Raw genomic sequence first — 18,286 nt, 5'->3', positions numbered from 1 at the left:
GTGTGGTAGATGCACATCCTGGCTTGTAGCGCAATAATTCACCATGTAGGCAAGTCCTTAGTCACTTTGACTTCTGCCATTTCAGATGCAGAGCCTGCGCACGGTGTCTCCTAAGATCCAGTAAAGTCTAACCCTGATTATGGATCCTGTGTGTGTGATGGAATCCAGGGTCTAGAACTTGTACCTTTTATCCTATTTTGCATAGAGCAAATATTAACACTTCCTTATATGCATATATATATATATGGAAATGGAGTTACCTGATGTAAAACTTGCACATCTTAACATTTCTGGAATAGCCACTGACATAAACAACATGGGAGAAACTTTTAGAGCCTAAATTTGACAGTGCTAGTCTAGCCACCTAGGCTTTAAAGCAAATATGTTATTTTGGTTAATGCTTGTCAGAGCTCCAAAGGCAATTTTATGGACTGGATTATAATTATTTGGTAGTTACTATGTGCCTTCTATCTAAGTACCATAAAGTGCTTTAAAAACATTAATGAATGAAACCTCTTATCCCTGTAAGGCAGGGAAGTACTTCTCTCACTTTACAGACAGGGAAAGTTAGACGCTGAGGTTAAGCAACTTGTCCATGGTAAGTGTGAAGCAGAGCAAGGAAATAGCTGCCAGAATTCGTGAACCATTAGTCTTAGGGGAAGGCATATGTTGATGGCTACCACCTTCTTTCTTGACTAACATCTGTTAACAAAAATGAGGTACCTTGTTTGTTGTTTACCTTCTGTTGTGACTCACACATCTGGATGTTCCTCTGACATAATGACCTGGTACAATCTTTTTATCCTTGTCCTGTATGAAAGGGAAAAGTGTATTCTGTTAACCTATCTGTGTCTTACCCTTTGACCGCTTGTCTGTTTCCCAGAACAAGGGCGTTAGTTTCTGTTGAATTCGTTTTTGCTTTTCAGTTCCACGGAGTCATTGTCTGACAAGAAATAGCAAGTTCACAATGTCTGATAACTTTCTTTTTTACATAATTTGATATGTCAATTCTGATAGGTTTCCCATGCACTTATTTGTCTATAACTGCATGTCCTTTCTTCCCTCTTCTGCCAGATGCTTTTATTTTTTTTTTATTTATTTATTTATTTATTGGCATGTACATTAAATATCAGCAGGTGAAGACAGGATTTGTGATGACAGTGCTTCATGCTGATATGGAAGGAAAGACTCTATACTGGGAGCATTATAATAGCTAACTATCAAAATCCCTCATTACCTGGCACTTGTGCCCGAGGAGAAGGGTCCACCAATTTGTGGGTAGACAACAGTGCTATCCAAACAAGCCAGAGTGCAATGAGCCAAGAATACTTTATTATATGTGTCCTCAAGCCTTGATGATGAGGGCATGATTCATAATTCTTGTCTTTTGGTTCACCGCCATTGTGTCTGTGTGCATCCATCTGAGCTAAATTGAAGTTCAGAAATAAAATTAAGCTATTACAGGCACATAAAGTGAGTCTTTGGCCTTGTTGAGTCAAGCGGACTGTTGCATGGGAAAAGGATGAATTAGTATAATGAAGTCCACTTCCCTTCCCGTTTTCTCTCCTTGTGAGGCCTCTAGACCTAGCCAAAAAACTGCTTTCAGGGTTCCACTAAACTTCGTGTAACTATTTAGTGGACAGAATATAGAAGGCTGATGATCCATAAGCCCTTTCAGAGGTGCTTTTGTGCAAGCATGTAGACCATTTCCTATTAACATAACCTAAACTTAAAACTATTTTTAAAAAACTAGTTAAAATACTGATGATTCGCATTACTAAGATTAATCTTTATTCATAGTTTATTTCAAATTTATATTACAACACAATGCACATAGGCATCTATTGCTGTTGTTTTACTTATTCAAAACACTGCAAAATCAAGTTTTGTTCTCAGCAGCATTTTCTTTCCATCATGATACAATATCTGTATTGTTCTGGAAATGTTGCTGCTGTTTTTTCTGATTTGTTCCCGGAAAGACTGAACAAAACAACCAGCTTTTACACTGGGTTCCAACTGGCAAGAGTACAGCTTTAAACAAAAGCCGAAGCTATCTATGAGGCAGTTACCATCTCATGTTAGACTGTAACATTAAATATTTGATCCTACGGCCATTTAATTCATTTTGGAGTGGGATTTTAAAGACTCAAGAAAAACACTGGCTTTTATTAAAGCACAAGTGTAACAGTTCTCTTCAGTTCTGCACTTTAAGCAGCATCTAGCAGTAGATCTAGAATTTATACTAAGGGGGGAGGAAAAGCCATAGGAAACACACACGCACACACATTTTAATTGAGGTTCTCCTTGTCTCTTACAGAAAACCAAGCAAGAGCAAAAGAATCTGATTTGTCAGATACTCTTAGTCCAAGCAAGGAGAAAAGCAGTGACGACACTACAGGTAAATTTGGGTGTAAATTTCTGCAAAATGGCTTTGGTGTTCGTAAGTATGTTAAGGTTTGCTATTAGAATCTAGAACATAAGCTACATTTCATATTTAGCTCAGCCAATTAAAGTGTAATTAAAGAACAACATGAAATATAGTATTTTGCTACCTTGTAACCAGGTTGGGGATGGGGGAGAATGAGGACAGTAAAGATTTCTCTGGTCTGTTTGTAGAATCTTTTTGTAGAACTTGACTCTAGTCTACCCACTGTTTTAAAGCAATTTAACTTTTTTGTTGTAGATGCCCAAATGGATGAACAAGAGCTAAATGAGCCTATTGCTAAAGTATCTCTTTTAAAAGGTAAACAAATGTACATATTTTTTAACTTTAAGATGTAGTGTGACAGATCCAAATTCTGAATAATACATGCGTGTTTTATTCTAGGACTCTGTATTTCTGTCAGATGAATATTTGTAGCTAAGTGAGAAGTGCTCAAGTTTAAATATTTAAATTACTTTATTAAGGAAGTATGTTTGAAAAGAAATCGTGATTCATTCATCTGAAATAAAATAATGTAGCCAAGTGTTAGTGTAGAGATAAGTGACAATTTAAAATTAGAGTACTCTTTTTTTTCCCAGTTCACACCAGTGCTGCTAAAATAAATCTTCATGTGTAACTTAAAGCACAAGTCAAGAAAATAATAGTTTCTCTTCATGTTCTGTTTCTCGGTTGTTAATCAGTGTATCTCTTCTGGTCATTGTTACCCAATAATGCTTAAAATGGCTGCTATCTGTGTAAATTGTTTCCATCGGTGATGAAAAAGACTCCTTAGTTTGTAATTTGGTATTATAGATATTTAAAGAACTGTTAAATCTTCAATTATGAATGTATTTATGGTTTATCATAGATGTTATATTAGATTTTTCAGGTTTTGCTAAACAAAACAGCCTATGTTGGATATATTAGCTTTGGACATTGAAATTAGAAAATCAGATTCTTCTGTAGGAGACCTTCATACTGCAGTCAGACCTAAAAATGTATTTACTGTTTAACTGGAAACTTGCCATGTTCAGCAAATTAATTTTTTCAAATTGATCACATGAAAAATAGTTTAAATACAAGTGATAAAATATTAATATACCATTATATTTAGCATGTTGAAAGGTAAACTTTTGCTTCACTTCTGTAATTATTGACTTTTTCTTTTATGGTCAGCAATGACACAGTTCTTATGTTGGATTACAAATGAAAGGAACACTACTAGCTTTTTGTTTGCTCAAAAAACTTGGAAACCATACAGAAACCTGAAAGGCTAACATAAGATCACTTCCTCGGTTGTATATATTTTCCCAAATTTTTACTGGAAAAGATGAGATTTTTATATCTGAAGTACTTCAGAGCAATTACAAAATGTTCAGTGATATAGCTAACCAACAAAAATACATGGAGTATAGCTTATTTTGGCAGATTAGAGTCTGGTGAAACAGTTTAAGAATTCAAGTGTTTGAAAAGTCGAGGACATATCAATAAGTTTGGTTTGGTAACTGTAATTAATGCCATTAATGGGAACGTAGATGTATGCACTGACTTAATCTGCCAATAGATAAAATTTAATACTGTCATGTTCCATAAGTTAACATAATTACTTTAATATTTTTAGTAGTAAATTTCAATATGTGGAATGTGTTGCTTCTTTCGAAGAAAAGCTGTATGAATATTACTGGTTGTGAATTTTATCATAATATGTTGTTGAAGTAGACAAACCTTGAAGTACAAAATGTGTGTATACTTCAGAATGTGTTTGTCTGCAGTTCTTCTTATGCAGGACAGAAAGCCAAGAAATAATTTGCAATATGTCATGTAGTACAATAGCAAATCCCTGTTCACCCACATTTCAAATATAATTTATTTCAACCAGGAACTGATTTCTAATGTTGCCATATAATTCATTAATCCCTCTGTATTTAATGTATTATAATTCAACTATGTAAATGAGTTCAAGGATGAAATTTGTAAAACAGGGTATCAGACTACGAAAGAATTCACTTATTTAAAAATCAGTTTGTCTGCCTTGTAAGATATGCATGCTGTACTGTAGGCAAAAAATACCTTATTACAGAAGTATTACTTTTACCATTCTAAAACAGTTTATTTTTTTAAGAGCAATTCTGGAAGTCAACATGATTTTAATCATGTTTTTGGTGGGGAAAAAAAGTAATGGTGGAAAAGAGCTGGCAGACCATCTAGTTTCCTTTCCTATAATATGCAAGTGGGTTCCTATTGATTTATTCATGAATGCTTTAGCTACCCTATATCTGCTTATGTCATGTGAGAAGAGAAGATTTTGGCCAATCAGATCCCAGCAAAATCAAACATTAGTTCTCTCAAACAGCACTAAAACTAGAGATCCCAAATCAGTCACATTACTTTACTTAGGCCACTCCTTCAAGCAGGTATAATTATTCACACCTGTGAATTATTTATATGTGCTATAACAACCTTTCCACAATTGAAAATCCAAGTAGTCATCAGTACTGAACTTCCAAATTATTTCCAGCAGGAAAGTAATTTCGTTTTTTACATTTTAGTATTTTGTCTTGCCATACAAGAGAAATAATACTGCTGTTGAATTACACATTTAATAAATTACTTTAGAAGTTGACCAACCTCATTCATTTGCATGCTGAAATTGTTTATTGCTCCTTACAATCCATTATTATGAAATATCTTTTAAAGATCTTCAGCAATAAAGCATTAACTTCTATTGTAATAATTTCACACACAGCCTGTAAGCCAGCAATTTTATTCAACAAACTTTTCAGAATGCTGCATTAGGCATCTCGCTTCCCTCCCGACTAAAGAGGGTCTTACTTGTTAGAGTAGGACTCAGTTGGCTTAGCTATGCATTAGTAGAGCCATGGGAAGACAAACGTTTTTCTGAACTAGAAGCTGTTCCTGGGGCTTCTAGGGAAATGCTGAAGTGTCAGATGGAAAACTAGTGTTTCAGTTTGTTCAATTATTTACCGGAATGTAGAAAACAACTTAGGAAGTTACTGTAATTCATGGAACAAGAGGATGGTGATACGTTTCATTTTGCTTCTGTTTCTTCCATGTGTGTTTTCTATCATTAAACTTCAAATTTATTAACACTGTTTCTACTTTATACAAGTCGAAGTGTGGGGAAAAAAATCCATAATACTTTGTGCATTTGCTAGACTTTGTTTTGTTGATGAGGTAATGTATTTATCAGCCACTAATAGAGGTTTCTTGAAATTTGCCTTTTAAAGACAGGCTAAGTCTCTCAGTAGCTGATAATTACAAAGAAAAGTTGAAGAATTAAAAATAGGTATCTCTGTCCAACAAATACAGCACCAGGAAACAATCAAGGCAGCTAGCACTGATAGTTCTTATCATCAACTTCCTAATGTTTCTTTAGATTACAAATGATGCATTCAGTTGTTACTTAATACAGTTTGCATACTCAGTGTTTCAGGAATTTGACAACTTATTTGTTTAATCTAATTTATTTGATTTCAGTAGAACAATGTTTTTCCCCAAAGGGAGGCTCGCTATTGGATAGGGTTCTTCAAGAGCCCTGGAAGTGAGCTAGATGCCTCAAATATGAGAGCTGTGCAGATGTCTTACTTCATGAAATTGCTTCCACAGATTCTGACTCTTATGGATGCACATGGATATGGGACAACTAAAAGGCAGAGCCTAGCCAGGGTTCTGTGTTTATATATGTACAGTAAGACCACTTCTGTAAAGACAACCATATAGGTGGAGTTCTCTTGGTGCCTTTTTTTTCCTGCCTGCCCTCAGATTTGGAAGTGTTGGTCTGATCTGGGTTTTATTTTTCCTGTACTGATCTTCTAGGGCCTTAACATTTATTTGATGGCAGATTCTGACATTAGAAAGATAATTTCAGTTGTTTGGAAAATGTTTCCACAAGTTGTCCCTCACAGACCATCATAGGATATGCCTCACATGTTTGTGACATGACTCACGGCCTTAAGAAGAATATCCATGTTCAGACTTCTTGCTTTGAACCAGATTGGTGGGGGAACAAATTATATTAAGTTTTACACAGCAGTTCTAACACTATCCATGGAGACAAAAATAGAAGTCGTCCTTGATATTTAAGGGAGTGATTAACTTATTCTTTTAGTGCACTGATACTTTGATGTGAGGCACAGGCTTTAAGGGTTGGCAGATATATTGGAGCTAGCACTAACTTCTGTGCCCCTGGCATTCTGATTATCTTAGATACAGATAATCTCAGGCACTTGTCTTGAAGCTATATTGAATGTTGCCCTTTGCACCTTTTTCTGGTTTCAGTATATAGCAAGTTAGCCTGCCTGATATCAATTGAAGGCTTTCTAATACTTAGGAGTGTAGTTTGTCTTCTTCCTCTAGATGTTTTGGAAGTTGAATGCCTTCTACACTTATGATGGTGATTTATACTTCCTTTTGGATTTGCTGATATATGAATGGCTAAGGGAATGTTTTGGAAAAAACTGCTTATTTCTCACTTTTCAGAACTCTCATCCTTGCCACTCTCAAAGAGATGTGTCTATATAAATTAGAAAATTTGAATCCCTTTCTTTCCCTATCACACTTCACTTTGTGTCAGTGTCTGCTTTTGGGAGGAGGGTTTGTCCTATTTTTATCTTTGCCTTATTAATTCTGTTATAGGTCACAACTATTTGTGAGATCAAGAAATATTGTTTTGATGAAGAAACTTAAGTCTAGATAAATATTCTAAAATATTTTGTTTTTCCTTTCACTTTCTTCCCACGTGAAAGATTAACTCTTAAAGATTGAAGTAGTTTACCACTAAGCAGTCTTCAAATACTGTTTATAACTCTCATATCACTGATAAGTTTACATGAATTCCTTCTGCAAATCTTTGTGGGGCAGTTAGAGGGGAAAATTGTACAATATTTATTTTGGGATACTCTAGTCCTGTTTAGACTTTAGAAAATGTCTTATGCTATTCTAGATGTGGAAATATACATTCCACAAATTTTAATGGAAACCCTTAGTTAAAGCTATAATGGCCAAAACATTAAGCCCAGCCATATTAGAATTGCATGCAAAATTGCAACAAGCAAGGGAAAGAGCAAGTGTGTTCCAATTCTGATTAAAGTTGTTCTGAAGAACAATTTGCAAAATTATACATTTACAAACTAACTGCCACACAGTTCAGTAATCTTTGATTACTGTGTAGAGCTGGTTGATAACTTTTCGATAAAAGTTTCTTTGTTGGAAAATATTGATTCATAAAAACTGGAACTGTTTGAGACGTACTGGGCTCAAGGAAACTATGTCAAGAGAGGTTTCTCAGGTTCTGGATGGAATTTCTGGTCAAAATAAGAGCAACTTGACCCCCTGAAGAGCCTGGAAACTAGGGCAGTCATTTGGAATGTGGGAGAGTCAGGCTCAAGTCCTTGTTCTACTTGATTTGGAGCAGGTACTTGAACCCAGGTGTCCCACATTCCAGGTGAGTGCCCCTAGTCACTGGGCTGTAGAGTCAATTTCTCTCTCTGACCCAATTAATATTTATTTATACAAAGTGAAACAGCTCAAACAGGAGAGAGATCTGAGTTCAAGCCTCTGCTCAGGATCAATCTCTCCTGTTTGAGTTGTTCCATTTTGTATAAATAAATATCCGTTTGGTCCGAGGAGGGGAAAAAAACGAAAGTATGGCTATTGCCTTCTCCCACTCTGTGGGCCTGTCTGATAACTTGAATAGTTTTCCAGCTCCTAAGGAACAGTGTTACTGTTAAATGGAATCTACAGTTGATGGGAGAGAAGCTGTCCGCCAGAGATCTTAGCTGAGATTTCTACTCTATCTATGGGTGGGGCACTACTTCTTTACCATACCTGACTTGAACACAACTTGTTTTCAGTACATGAATGAAAAGGTTGACAATCTAGGCAGGACAAAATGTCCAACTACACAAGCATTTATCTCTGGGAGACTGAGAACGATGCCTCTGTAATAAAGAAAAACTGTGGTTAGAAACTCCGGTTGACCATAGAAGAAAATATTTTGTTCAATTTTTTCAGTTTTCCTATTTTGTCCTTTTTTATAATCCCAGTATGTAAAAATCTAAATGCTAAAATTGTGCTTTTTAAAGAAGTTGGCATCATTACTTCCCCATCCACAAGGCGATTGCTGTGGAAATTAATTGTAGGACTTAATTTTTATACCCTTGTAATGATCAAAAAGCTATTCTGTTACATTTCTCATCTCTGCTGGAGATGTTGTAATGGACACCTTTCCTATATTTTGAGGATATAATAAGACACAAACTTGTGGACACACGCAACATGAAATATATATTAATATTCAGTTTGACAAAAATCCAATTTGTTATATTTTAGGGGAGACACCTGCAACAGTGGTCAGCCACAAAGAAAGATCCATGTTCAGGATGTTAACTACCACAGCATGGAAATGTATAACGCTACTTTGGCGTTCAAGGGGAAAATCCATTAATATGTGGTTAAAGAAATTGCAAGAGGTCCAAGACATGGAGTTTATTACTGCACGAATAAGACAAGCACAAGATATTTTTCTGGAGAGATGTGATATGATAAGTACTTTGTGGTGGTATGGTGAAATGATAACTAGCTTATTTAAGAAAAATAATTGAGACAAGGAACTAACTAGAACAGTTATTTCCTTGATCTAATATAAAGCTAAATAAATAAACAAACAAGTATAAACAATATATAGCAAAAGTAAAACTTAATAATGAACAATCATTGGTAGTTTGTCTGGACTCTCCAGCAAAAGTATCTCTGGGTCTTGACTAGGGTTTTTCTTCTGCACAATATAAATTAATTTTAGTTCTGTATGGATTTTGGGATTGTCAGTTTATTAACCATAAGCTATGTAATACACGCTTCTTTTGTTTCTCATGTCTGATAGCTGGACTATCTTGTTCTCTCTATTTTTCTGCAACCAGACAATTGACTTGAATTCCTTGAAGTTTCTACCTTCCATTGATGTAATATATGTAGTTTGATATTATTGTCTGTTTCCCTATAAGGGCCTGATTCTACAAACCCTTATGTGAATAACACTTACATGAGAAATGTTAAATACGTAAGAGTTTCAAGGATCACATCATAAGATTGAAAATTCCTTGGAGCTAGAACTGTTTCTTTCTCCTCTAGTCTGCCAAGTCATACTACTGGTACTCAGTTATTAATAGACAATGGGAATGATATGCTGTTATTAGTTAAGGTTTTTAAACATTATATTATGTTTCTCCTTTCTGCTATTTGAGTATTCAGTAAATTTAAGTTGAAAAAGTATTTTGTATTTATTTCAGACAAATATGAATATTTCTAGTCCATTGGCACAGATGATTTCTTTTTATTCCCTGAGGTCTTTTGTTTGTGCAATTTTATAAATAATACAAAAACTTTGAGATGGGGAAGAACAGATTTGAAAAGTTTTATGTATTGTAATGCATATACTTACCATTATTTGAGCTAAAAATACATCCTTAGCCATGATCTGAGATTAAAGGAACTTTTAATATTTTCAGAGTAATACCACAGTGAAGCTAGGGTTTTTTTAAGCCAAAACTTGGCTTGACTTTCAGTTGGGCCTAACATCTGCTTTTCATGTTGACTTCAAATGGCTTGCTCAGTGCTTCTGTAAAATCAGGGTGCTTTCATGTAGGTGCCTACCTTTAGACACCCAAGTTCAAAAACGTTAGCTCAGGTATGGCATTATAAATAATGTTGTGTTTTATATAGTTTTATCATTGCTGAAATGACATACTGAATTCTTTTTCCTAGCAACTTGTGAAGTTGACTTTCAAAGAAACAGTGTACATTCTTTATACTTCATAAATTACTTTACATGCACAAAAAACATTTATAATGAAATATCAGCAACATTAAGGCTTCATGAATGTAATCCTGAGATATGCCAATTCTATGCAATATTTAAAAAAAAAAAAGTTTAAATTCACTGAGTGTTATGTAAACTGGGATTCCTTGTATGTGTTATGTTTTTTTGCATGTTGGATTTAACTATGATTGTTTTACTTTCATTTCCCTCAAGATTAAAACAAACTGCTAAATAAATTAATGTTGTTGTTTTTTTGTTAACTTCTACCTAACCCAGTGGTAACTATTGTGGCTAATGTTGCATGATTGAAGCCAAAAACATTGCCTGTCTTTATGTGGCAGTACAAATAAACTTGCTATGAAAACTTATGCTTTAAAATAAAAATGTTCTTTTATCAGATGAATTGCAGGGTGCACAATCAGAAACAGAGACTAAACAAGAAATTCAGCATCTGCACAAGGAGCTGATTGAAGCCCAAGAGCTAGCTAGAACAAGTAAACAAAAATGCTTTGAACTTCAAGGTGAGACAGAGATAAACAAAATTTGAATGACTGTCCTGCAGAATCAAATTTAAGTGCAAATCCGAGTAATTGTCCTTAAGTAAATATATCAGTTAATCTTAAAAGGGGATGCTTAAACCAATTTTGTCTAATACAGTAAATATTTTGTTTTACTGCCCATATGTAGAAAAAGGTATCTTAAACCTGCCAGTGTCTCTAGCTTGTAAGTAATCTTTTATACAAAACCCAAATTTTGGGCCTAAATTGACATGACCGTCCCCTTTGAGCAGTACCTCACCTTTAAGTGAGTTAATGAAATGCAAAATTTATTTATCTGTGTGTATTCATTGATTCATCTATTTTAATTGGATAATAAAGGTAGTTAAATGAGTTCAGTGATAGCTAGATCATTTTTTAGACTCCCCATCCATACATCCTGTTATAATCGTTTCAGTGCAAATAACAAAAGTGTTGGTTTGCTTTTGCAGAAAACTATGTAATGTAGCTCAAACTCATTATAGTCAACATTCTTTTGGGAAATCTCTACAAATTTCTTTCTATATGCTCCCCCCGACACACAATACAGTTGCATTTCCAAGACAAAACGACTGGCAATATTAATTGTTTACAACCTAAATTAATTATACTACTACCAAAAATCATTTAAAAGTATTAACTTTTTATTAAACTACTTACAAATGTATTAGCTGTGATGATTTGTTGAAATAATCTGATTATCTTAATCTTTCAAACTCCATTTTTGGGGAAATAATTTGACTTTGAGATTAACTTCTAAATTATTAAACTATACAGCTGAAATTTTTTTTTTAATTTTTTAACTAATTACAACTTCAGGCACATTTCCACTTTCATTTATAGCACTACTGGAAGAAGAGAGAAAAGCATACCGGCTGCAGGTTGAGGAGTCCACCAAGCAAATACAGTTTCTGCAAGGTATGAAATAATTGATTTTTCTCTTCATTCTTTATACCTCAGGCATAAAAGAAAATACTTCAGTCACTTTTGGTGGCATTGGGTAACTTTTATAAAAGGAAATAATTATCTATGAATCTTAGTCTAATTTCTCTTGTTGAGAGTTGAACTGTGTCAATTTATGCTTCTCAATAATTCATACACTTCTGATTCATTGTATTTTCTAGGTTTTAGCAGGAAATAATCTCTAGTGTACATTTTTTCTCTCTCCCTTTCACCTTTAGATTTTCCAAAAAGGCCTGCTGTGCTACCTTACATTGTCTTTTGACAGGCATGCTCAATTCTTAGTGATTTAGGTTTTATGCCCTGGTCAGCTTCTTTCCTTATTGGTAAAACTTCCCTAGATAAGTTCTTCTGTCCATTCCAAAGTAACTTCCAAATTCAGAATCTGAAATAATAAAAATTTTAGTGGAACCACTACCTATACTTTTATGAAGGAATGGCATTACTAGCTGTTTCCACCTGAGGTAAATAAGCAAAGCATGAGTTTTCCAGCCCAAAACAGATAAAGCAAAATGGAATCCAATGCTTACATCACTCTTGCATTCACACTTGTGGATCTGGAAGCAACCATCACCAAACTAAGGAAGAACAACTTCTATGAGAAGAAAAATAGCTACAGCAAATGAGTTTACAGGTGATAATTTCAGTAATATACCACTCACACTGAAAAGTGTATAGAGTACTGCATATGCCTTCCAGCAAAAATATGTAGGCCTTTCCCAGGATAATGTCCTCCTGCAGAAAAATCTGAGGAATAATCTGATTTAAGCTGGCTGCTCTGTTAACAACCTAGCCGAAAACTGTCTCCAATCAAACAAAGCAGTAGCAAAAGCGGGAAATCTGATTCTGGAGGAGGAGAAATCTCAAGGATCCCTCAAGTTGTTTCTTTACTATTATTTTGTAGAGTGGGGAAGGTTTGCCACTGGCAAAAAATAAGCCACAGAGCCTGTCCACAAACCTGGCAGACCCACACTGAGGCCCTGTGTCTCTGCTCTAACTCTTTTCTTCTGCTATCTCCCTACCTCCTTGCCGGTTATGCTTTACAGTGAACTCTCTGGTTTCACTGTCCCCAAGGACTCCTGGAAGATATTCTAGTATATTTTCTAGGAGATCTGTATGGGGTTAAGAGAGTGGACAGTGGTCAGACTCATCACACCTCTGTCCTACCACTCTTCCTTGACCCGCATCTGTGATGTCCAGAGAAGAGTGGGGGACGGGAAGGGGTAGTGCCACAGAAGCAGCTGAATCCCTACCTCCACAAAAGTAGTTCTCCCTCCATCCATGGATAGGAAGAGTAGGGAGACTGTAAGGGCCCATGTAATTAGTCATTGTACAATTAAAGGATTCAGATCAGATGAGGTAATGGTTTTTGTGTGTTGCCTAAATAAGAAAAGGTGTCATGGAAACTTCGTTTGATAGCTCTCCAAATTACAGCCAATGTTTCAGAAACCTTTCTAACACTGCCTGGCAGCTATTGTTACAATGAAGATTACCCTACAACATGACCATATTTTTCAAATGCTAATAGCTTTCTGAAAAAATATTCTCTGGATATGAATCTTCCCATATTTGACCCTAGCCCAAAGGATTCTGAGACCTTTCTATTCATTAATAACTGAGACTGCACTAAAATTCAAAATTTTTCAAGAAAAAATATTCCATACTGAAGGAATATTTATTGGTCCTTTGCCAGGTTTGATGGGGGAATAAAAATTAAAAAGTTTTATGCTAAATTTATCAAAAAGGTTTTCATGGAAAACCACAGAGAGATCCCAGAATAGCCAATAGCCTGGTGGTCGGGGCATTCACTTGGGATATAGAAGACCCAGGTTTGAGTCCCTTCTTCACTGAATATTTTTACAGAGTGTAACAGCTCCAACGGGAGAGATTGGGAGAGACCAACCCTAGAATAACAAATAGCCTGATAGTTAGGGATGTAGACAATGGCAGACCAGGGACTTGAACCTGGATCTCACAGGTGAGTACCCTAGCCACTGGGATATTGGCTATTCTGGTGTTGGAGCGAGGGTATTTCTGACTCATTCTTACTTAGACCAGAAAAAACATCCTGGACCGGAGAAACCATTCCTATCCAAAGTTTAATCCCAACTATGAAGTTAAATCTGGAACTGAGGTGCTAGAGGTGTTATTATTAATCTACTTAGAATATAGTGCTAACAGAGATAAATCACCACTTGTACTTTTTTAAGAGTATAATATTTCCTATGTAACTATTTGAATCACGTTTTTGTTTTTTAATTCCATTGAGCTTCAGTTGGTTAAGGAAGGAGTTTTTTCCCTCTAGGTTTTCTTCAAATGTAATAAATATAGCTTAGAAAAATCTATACTGTACATGTATACATTCCTTTCTAGCCCAGCTGCATAGGTTGCAGGAAGATATTGAGAATCTTCGTGAGGAAAAGGAGAATGAAATTTCAAGCACTCGAGATGAATTGCTAAGTGCTCAAGATGAGATTCTGCTACTTCAACAAGGGGCAGAAAAAGCTGCATCAGAACGAGACACTGATATTGCTGCTTTGCAAGAAGAGCTGCAGGAGGTGCGGGCTGAACTTGAACGCTGGCGAAAAGAAGCCTCAGAATACGAAAAAGAAATTGTCAATCTTCAAGCCAGTTTCCAGCTGCGATGTCAGCAGTGTGAGGATCAGCAGAGAGAGGAAGCTACTCGTTTACAAGGTAAGAAAGTCATGGCTCATCCTGATGGGAACTGTCACAATCATTTTGAGATGTCTGAATGGCAGATATTTAGAATTAAATTACTCAGGCCATTATTATTCTGTATTTTCTTTACTATCAAAATCCATAGTGTAAACAAACAAATCTGAAATTTAACTAGAAACTTTGCATGAATACACTACAGAATAATTCTACACTGCTTTCTGTCACTTAAATAGCAGTTTAAATTTTGTCTAATTATTCCTATAAGATATTAGTTATAAACTTAGCTATGCTTTTCATTGAAATAAGAGTATAGTGGCACTAGCTGAAAAGCATGGCAAACTCCACATATTATAGGAATATACATTACCACAGGAGTTGCAAAGTACTCAGCAAACCTCTGTAGCTGTAATCTTCTAGACATTTGGCTAAGAGGCCTGGAGGATCCACTGGCTTCCAGTTCACTTCTGCTGCCAGTTCAAGGAATCGATCCTTTCAGTGCAGTCTATCAAGACTATTGCATTCATATTCGGCAATACAGGTTGCAAACCATGATCATGTGAGAGCAGGCAACAAGGCATTTCTCAGAGGAGGGAATCCAGCTAGGGAACAAATTCCCAGGAGAGAGAAAACTAATGTGGAGTCTGGCACCTTTAGGGCATACTTCAAGATCTACCTCTTTCACAAAAGCTTTTCCAAGTAACCAGAGTGACACAACTACTTCTCCCAACCAATCTCTCTCACTACAAGACGATCTTCCTTTGATCAAAGAAAAAGTAAGAGAGCCAGAGACACCAGAAGTTCACTAGGGATCTTGTTGTGCCAATCTGCTAACCTGCGAGGTGCTCAGATACTACAATGATGGGCATCAATACAAAAACAATATAGATGATGAATGGAACTGCACCTTACAGAACTGCACTCCAATAGCATCTTCCAGTGTCAACCCCAATTCTGGTGTTTATCTTGAACCTATGTTAGAGGAAAGAGTGATACAAACTTCCCATACTGACATCTACATTAAGAATTTCAAGGAGCTCAGGATACAGATTACAATATACAATAAGAGCAATATAAATTATACTTGTACTGAAATTTCTTCAGTGGTGTGTAGATGGAAGTTGGTACCTACACAAGATTTAGAACTCTGCATTAATTACTCTTTGTGAAGGCCTCTGAGGTATGTCTACACTGCAATGAAAAACCTATGACTGGCCCATGCCAGCTGACTCAGGCTCGAGCTGCGAGGTTGTTTATTTGCAGTGTAGATGTCCAGGCCTGGGATGCAATTCAACAGCTCCGCAGCCCAAGTCAGCTGGCATGGGCCAGCCATGGGTGTCTAATTGCAGTGTAGACTTACCCTGAGAGAGCTTTGCCTAATCCAGTCTCTTGTCACTGCATCCCCAAGACTTTCTCTACTAGTTGCACTGGTTGCTGATTTTCACAGATTTGATTTCAAGTTTCCAGTGTTTGCTTTGTTTGCTTTGAATGCTGTGTTACGTGGCTCAAGGACATGTATGGCATCTAGTAACTTCTGATTCTCCTGAACTCTACTAGTGCTAATAATTTTGTAGTTAGATGTCAGTGGCTGGAAAAGCAGATGTTTCAAATGAACTTTTCCATAACTTTTTCAGTTTTCAAATTCTAGTAATAGACCTCTAAAGACTTTTTTTTTTTTACAAGAAATAGCCACTATTTCTTAGTGCTGCTAAATGGCAGTTCTGCAGAAAAGGACCTGGGGATTACAATGGACAAGAAGCTGGATATGAGTCAACAGTGTGCCCTTGTTACCAAGAAGACTAACGGCCTATTGGGCTGCATTAGTAGGAGCCTTGCCAGCAGATCGAGGGAAGTGACTATTCCCCTCTATTCGGCACTGGTCAGGTCACATCTGGAGTATTGCATCCAGTTTTGGGCCCCCCACTACAGAAAGGATGTGAACAAATTGAAGAGAGTCCAGTGGAGAGCAACAAAAATTATTAGGGGGCTGGGGCACATGATTTATGAGGAGAGGCTGAGGGAACTGGGCTTATTTAGTCTGCAGAAGAGAAGAGAGAAGGAGGATTTGATAGCAGCCTTCAACTAGCTGAAGGGGGGTTCCAGAGAGGATGGAGCTAGGCTGTTCTCAGTAGTGGCAGATGACAGAACAAGGAGCAATGGTCTCAAGTTGCAGTGGGGGAGGTCTAGGTTGGATATTAGGAAAAAGTATTTCACTAGGAGGGTGGTGAAGCACTGGAATGGGTAACCTAGGGAGGTGATGGAATCTCCATCCTTGAAGGTTTTAAGGCCCGGCTTGACAAAGCCCTGGCTGGGATGATTTAGTTGGGGTTGGTCCTGCTTTGAGCAGGGGATTGGACTAGATGATCTCCTGAGGTCTCTTCCAACCCTAATCTTCTGTGATTCTAATCTAAGTGTTTAAGTGTCTTAAACTATTAATATTGGCTTATAATTTGATATATACTAGTTCTGTGCTACAAAATTTATATAACATAATAATCAACTTGACAAGTTACAGTTTTTACAAATCCTCTCAGATTTTTCCTTGTTACTTTTTGAGGGCACATGAAACATTATTGCTTTGACTGTTTTACTCAGAGTAACTTTACATTGTTTACAGGTGAACTTGAAAAGTTGAGAAAGGAGTGGAGTGATCTAGAAGCTGAATGCCTCTCCTTAAAGAATGAGAATACTTTGCTTGCATCTGAACTTCAGCGACAAGAGAAGGAGCTTCATAGGTAAGAGCTACTGACTCTAAAGGTTACAAATGGCCTTAGGTTTCTATAACAGCTAAAAAGGACTTTAAAAATTAGGGGCCAATTATGTTTTTTGTTTTGTTTTTTAAATAGCTTGTACATTCCAGTTCTCTTGTGTATCTTATGCATTTTATTAACTTTTGATTTACAGTTAGTTTTGATCAAAGAACAATTCACATTTACAATTAGTTACATTTAGTGCTCTATTTTTTTAAATATTTGTATATTACTAATGAACATAAAATATGCTTCAGATGACCCATCTTATTTTAAATTAAATTTTGCCTCTTTAATAGGGACTTGGGAATATGCATTCTAACATTGGTTAAACTTAGTAAAAGTTGTCTTCCTTTACTGCCCAAAAGAAAAAAATATGTATAAAAACTTGGATTAGAAAATGCTTAACATTTGGAGCTTGCAAATAACATTGAAATAGGATTGCAGGATCCTCTATTCTGTCACATCACTAATGTTCATGGTTAAGGCTACGATTTTGTCACAGAGGTCGCGAAAGTCACGGAATCCATGATTTTCAAAGACCTCCATGATTTCAGCCCCATCAGCTGGGAGCTGCAAGGTCCCGCCGCCTCCCACAGTGGCAGAGAGTTGCGAAGTACCCCCACCACCTGAGGCAGCAGGCCCCAAAGCTCCCAGCCACAGCAGACGGGGGGGGGGGTACCCGGCAGCTCCTGGCTGCTGTGGGGGACGGGGACTCCCCCAGCCGCCATGGGGGGGACAGGCAGGCCCCCACAGCTCCCCACTCCGGTGGTGACAGGGGGATTCCTGCAGCTCCTGCCACTGGGGAGAGGGCAGGGGGACCCCGGAGCTCTGAGCCCCCATGGGTGGTGAGGGCCCCAGGACTCCCAGCCACCCCACTGTCCCTTCCCATTTTATCATGGATATTTTTAGTAAAAGTCAGGGACAGGTCACGGGCTTCTGTGAATTTTTCTTTATTGCCTGTGACCTGTCTGCGACTTTTACTAAGAATATCCATGACAAAATCTTAGCCTTAGTCACGGTAGACTTCACTGAAGTGATACTGTGTTGTAAGATGTATTTCATTTACAGTGTTATGGCAATTAATAAAGATAAATCTCCCATT

General features: G+C 36.7%; 1 protein-coding gene across 4 annotated transcripts in view; it reads left to right on the top strand.

Moving 5' to 3' along the window:
- SLMAP (sarcolemma associated protein) overlaps positions 1-18,286 on the top strand; it is a 92,657-nt gene that overhangs the window by 57,837 nt on the left and 16,534 nt on the right. For 3 of the 4 annotated variants that reach the window (XM_024220934.1, XM_024220926.1, XM_024220919.1), the window contains 6 exons: positions 2,318-2,398; positions 2,684-2,743; positions 10,658-10,780; positions 11,639-11,713; positions 14,129-14,449; positions 17,049-17,166. In XM_024220934.1, coding sequence (XP_024076702.1) covers positions 2,318-2,398; positions 2,684-2,743; positions 10,658-10,780; positions 11,639-11,713; positions 14,129-14,449; positions 17,049-17,166 — 778 coding nt within the window. The remainder of the gene's footprint in view (positions 1-2,317; positions 2,399-2,683; positions 2,744-10,657; positions 10,781-11,638; positions 11,714-14,128; positions 14,450-17,048; positions 17,167-18,286) is intronic. The other variant, XM_024220942.1, reaches the window with a different exon arrangement.

Source organism: Terrapene carolina, unplaced genomic scaffold, assembly GCF_002925995.2.
Source record: "Terrapene carolina triunguis isolate 2854851 unplaced genomic scaffold, T_m_triunguis-2.0 Scaffold89, whole genome shotgun sequence".
Classification (NCBI taxonomy): Eukaryota; Metazoa; Chordata; order Testudines; family Emydidae; genus Terrapene; species Terrapene triunguis.
This window is presented reverse-complemented; position numbering and strand designations above follow the sequence as displayed.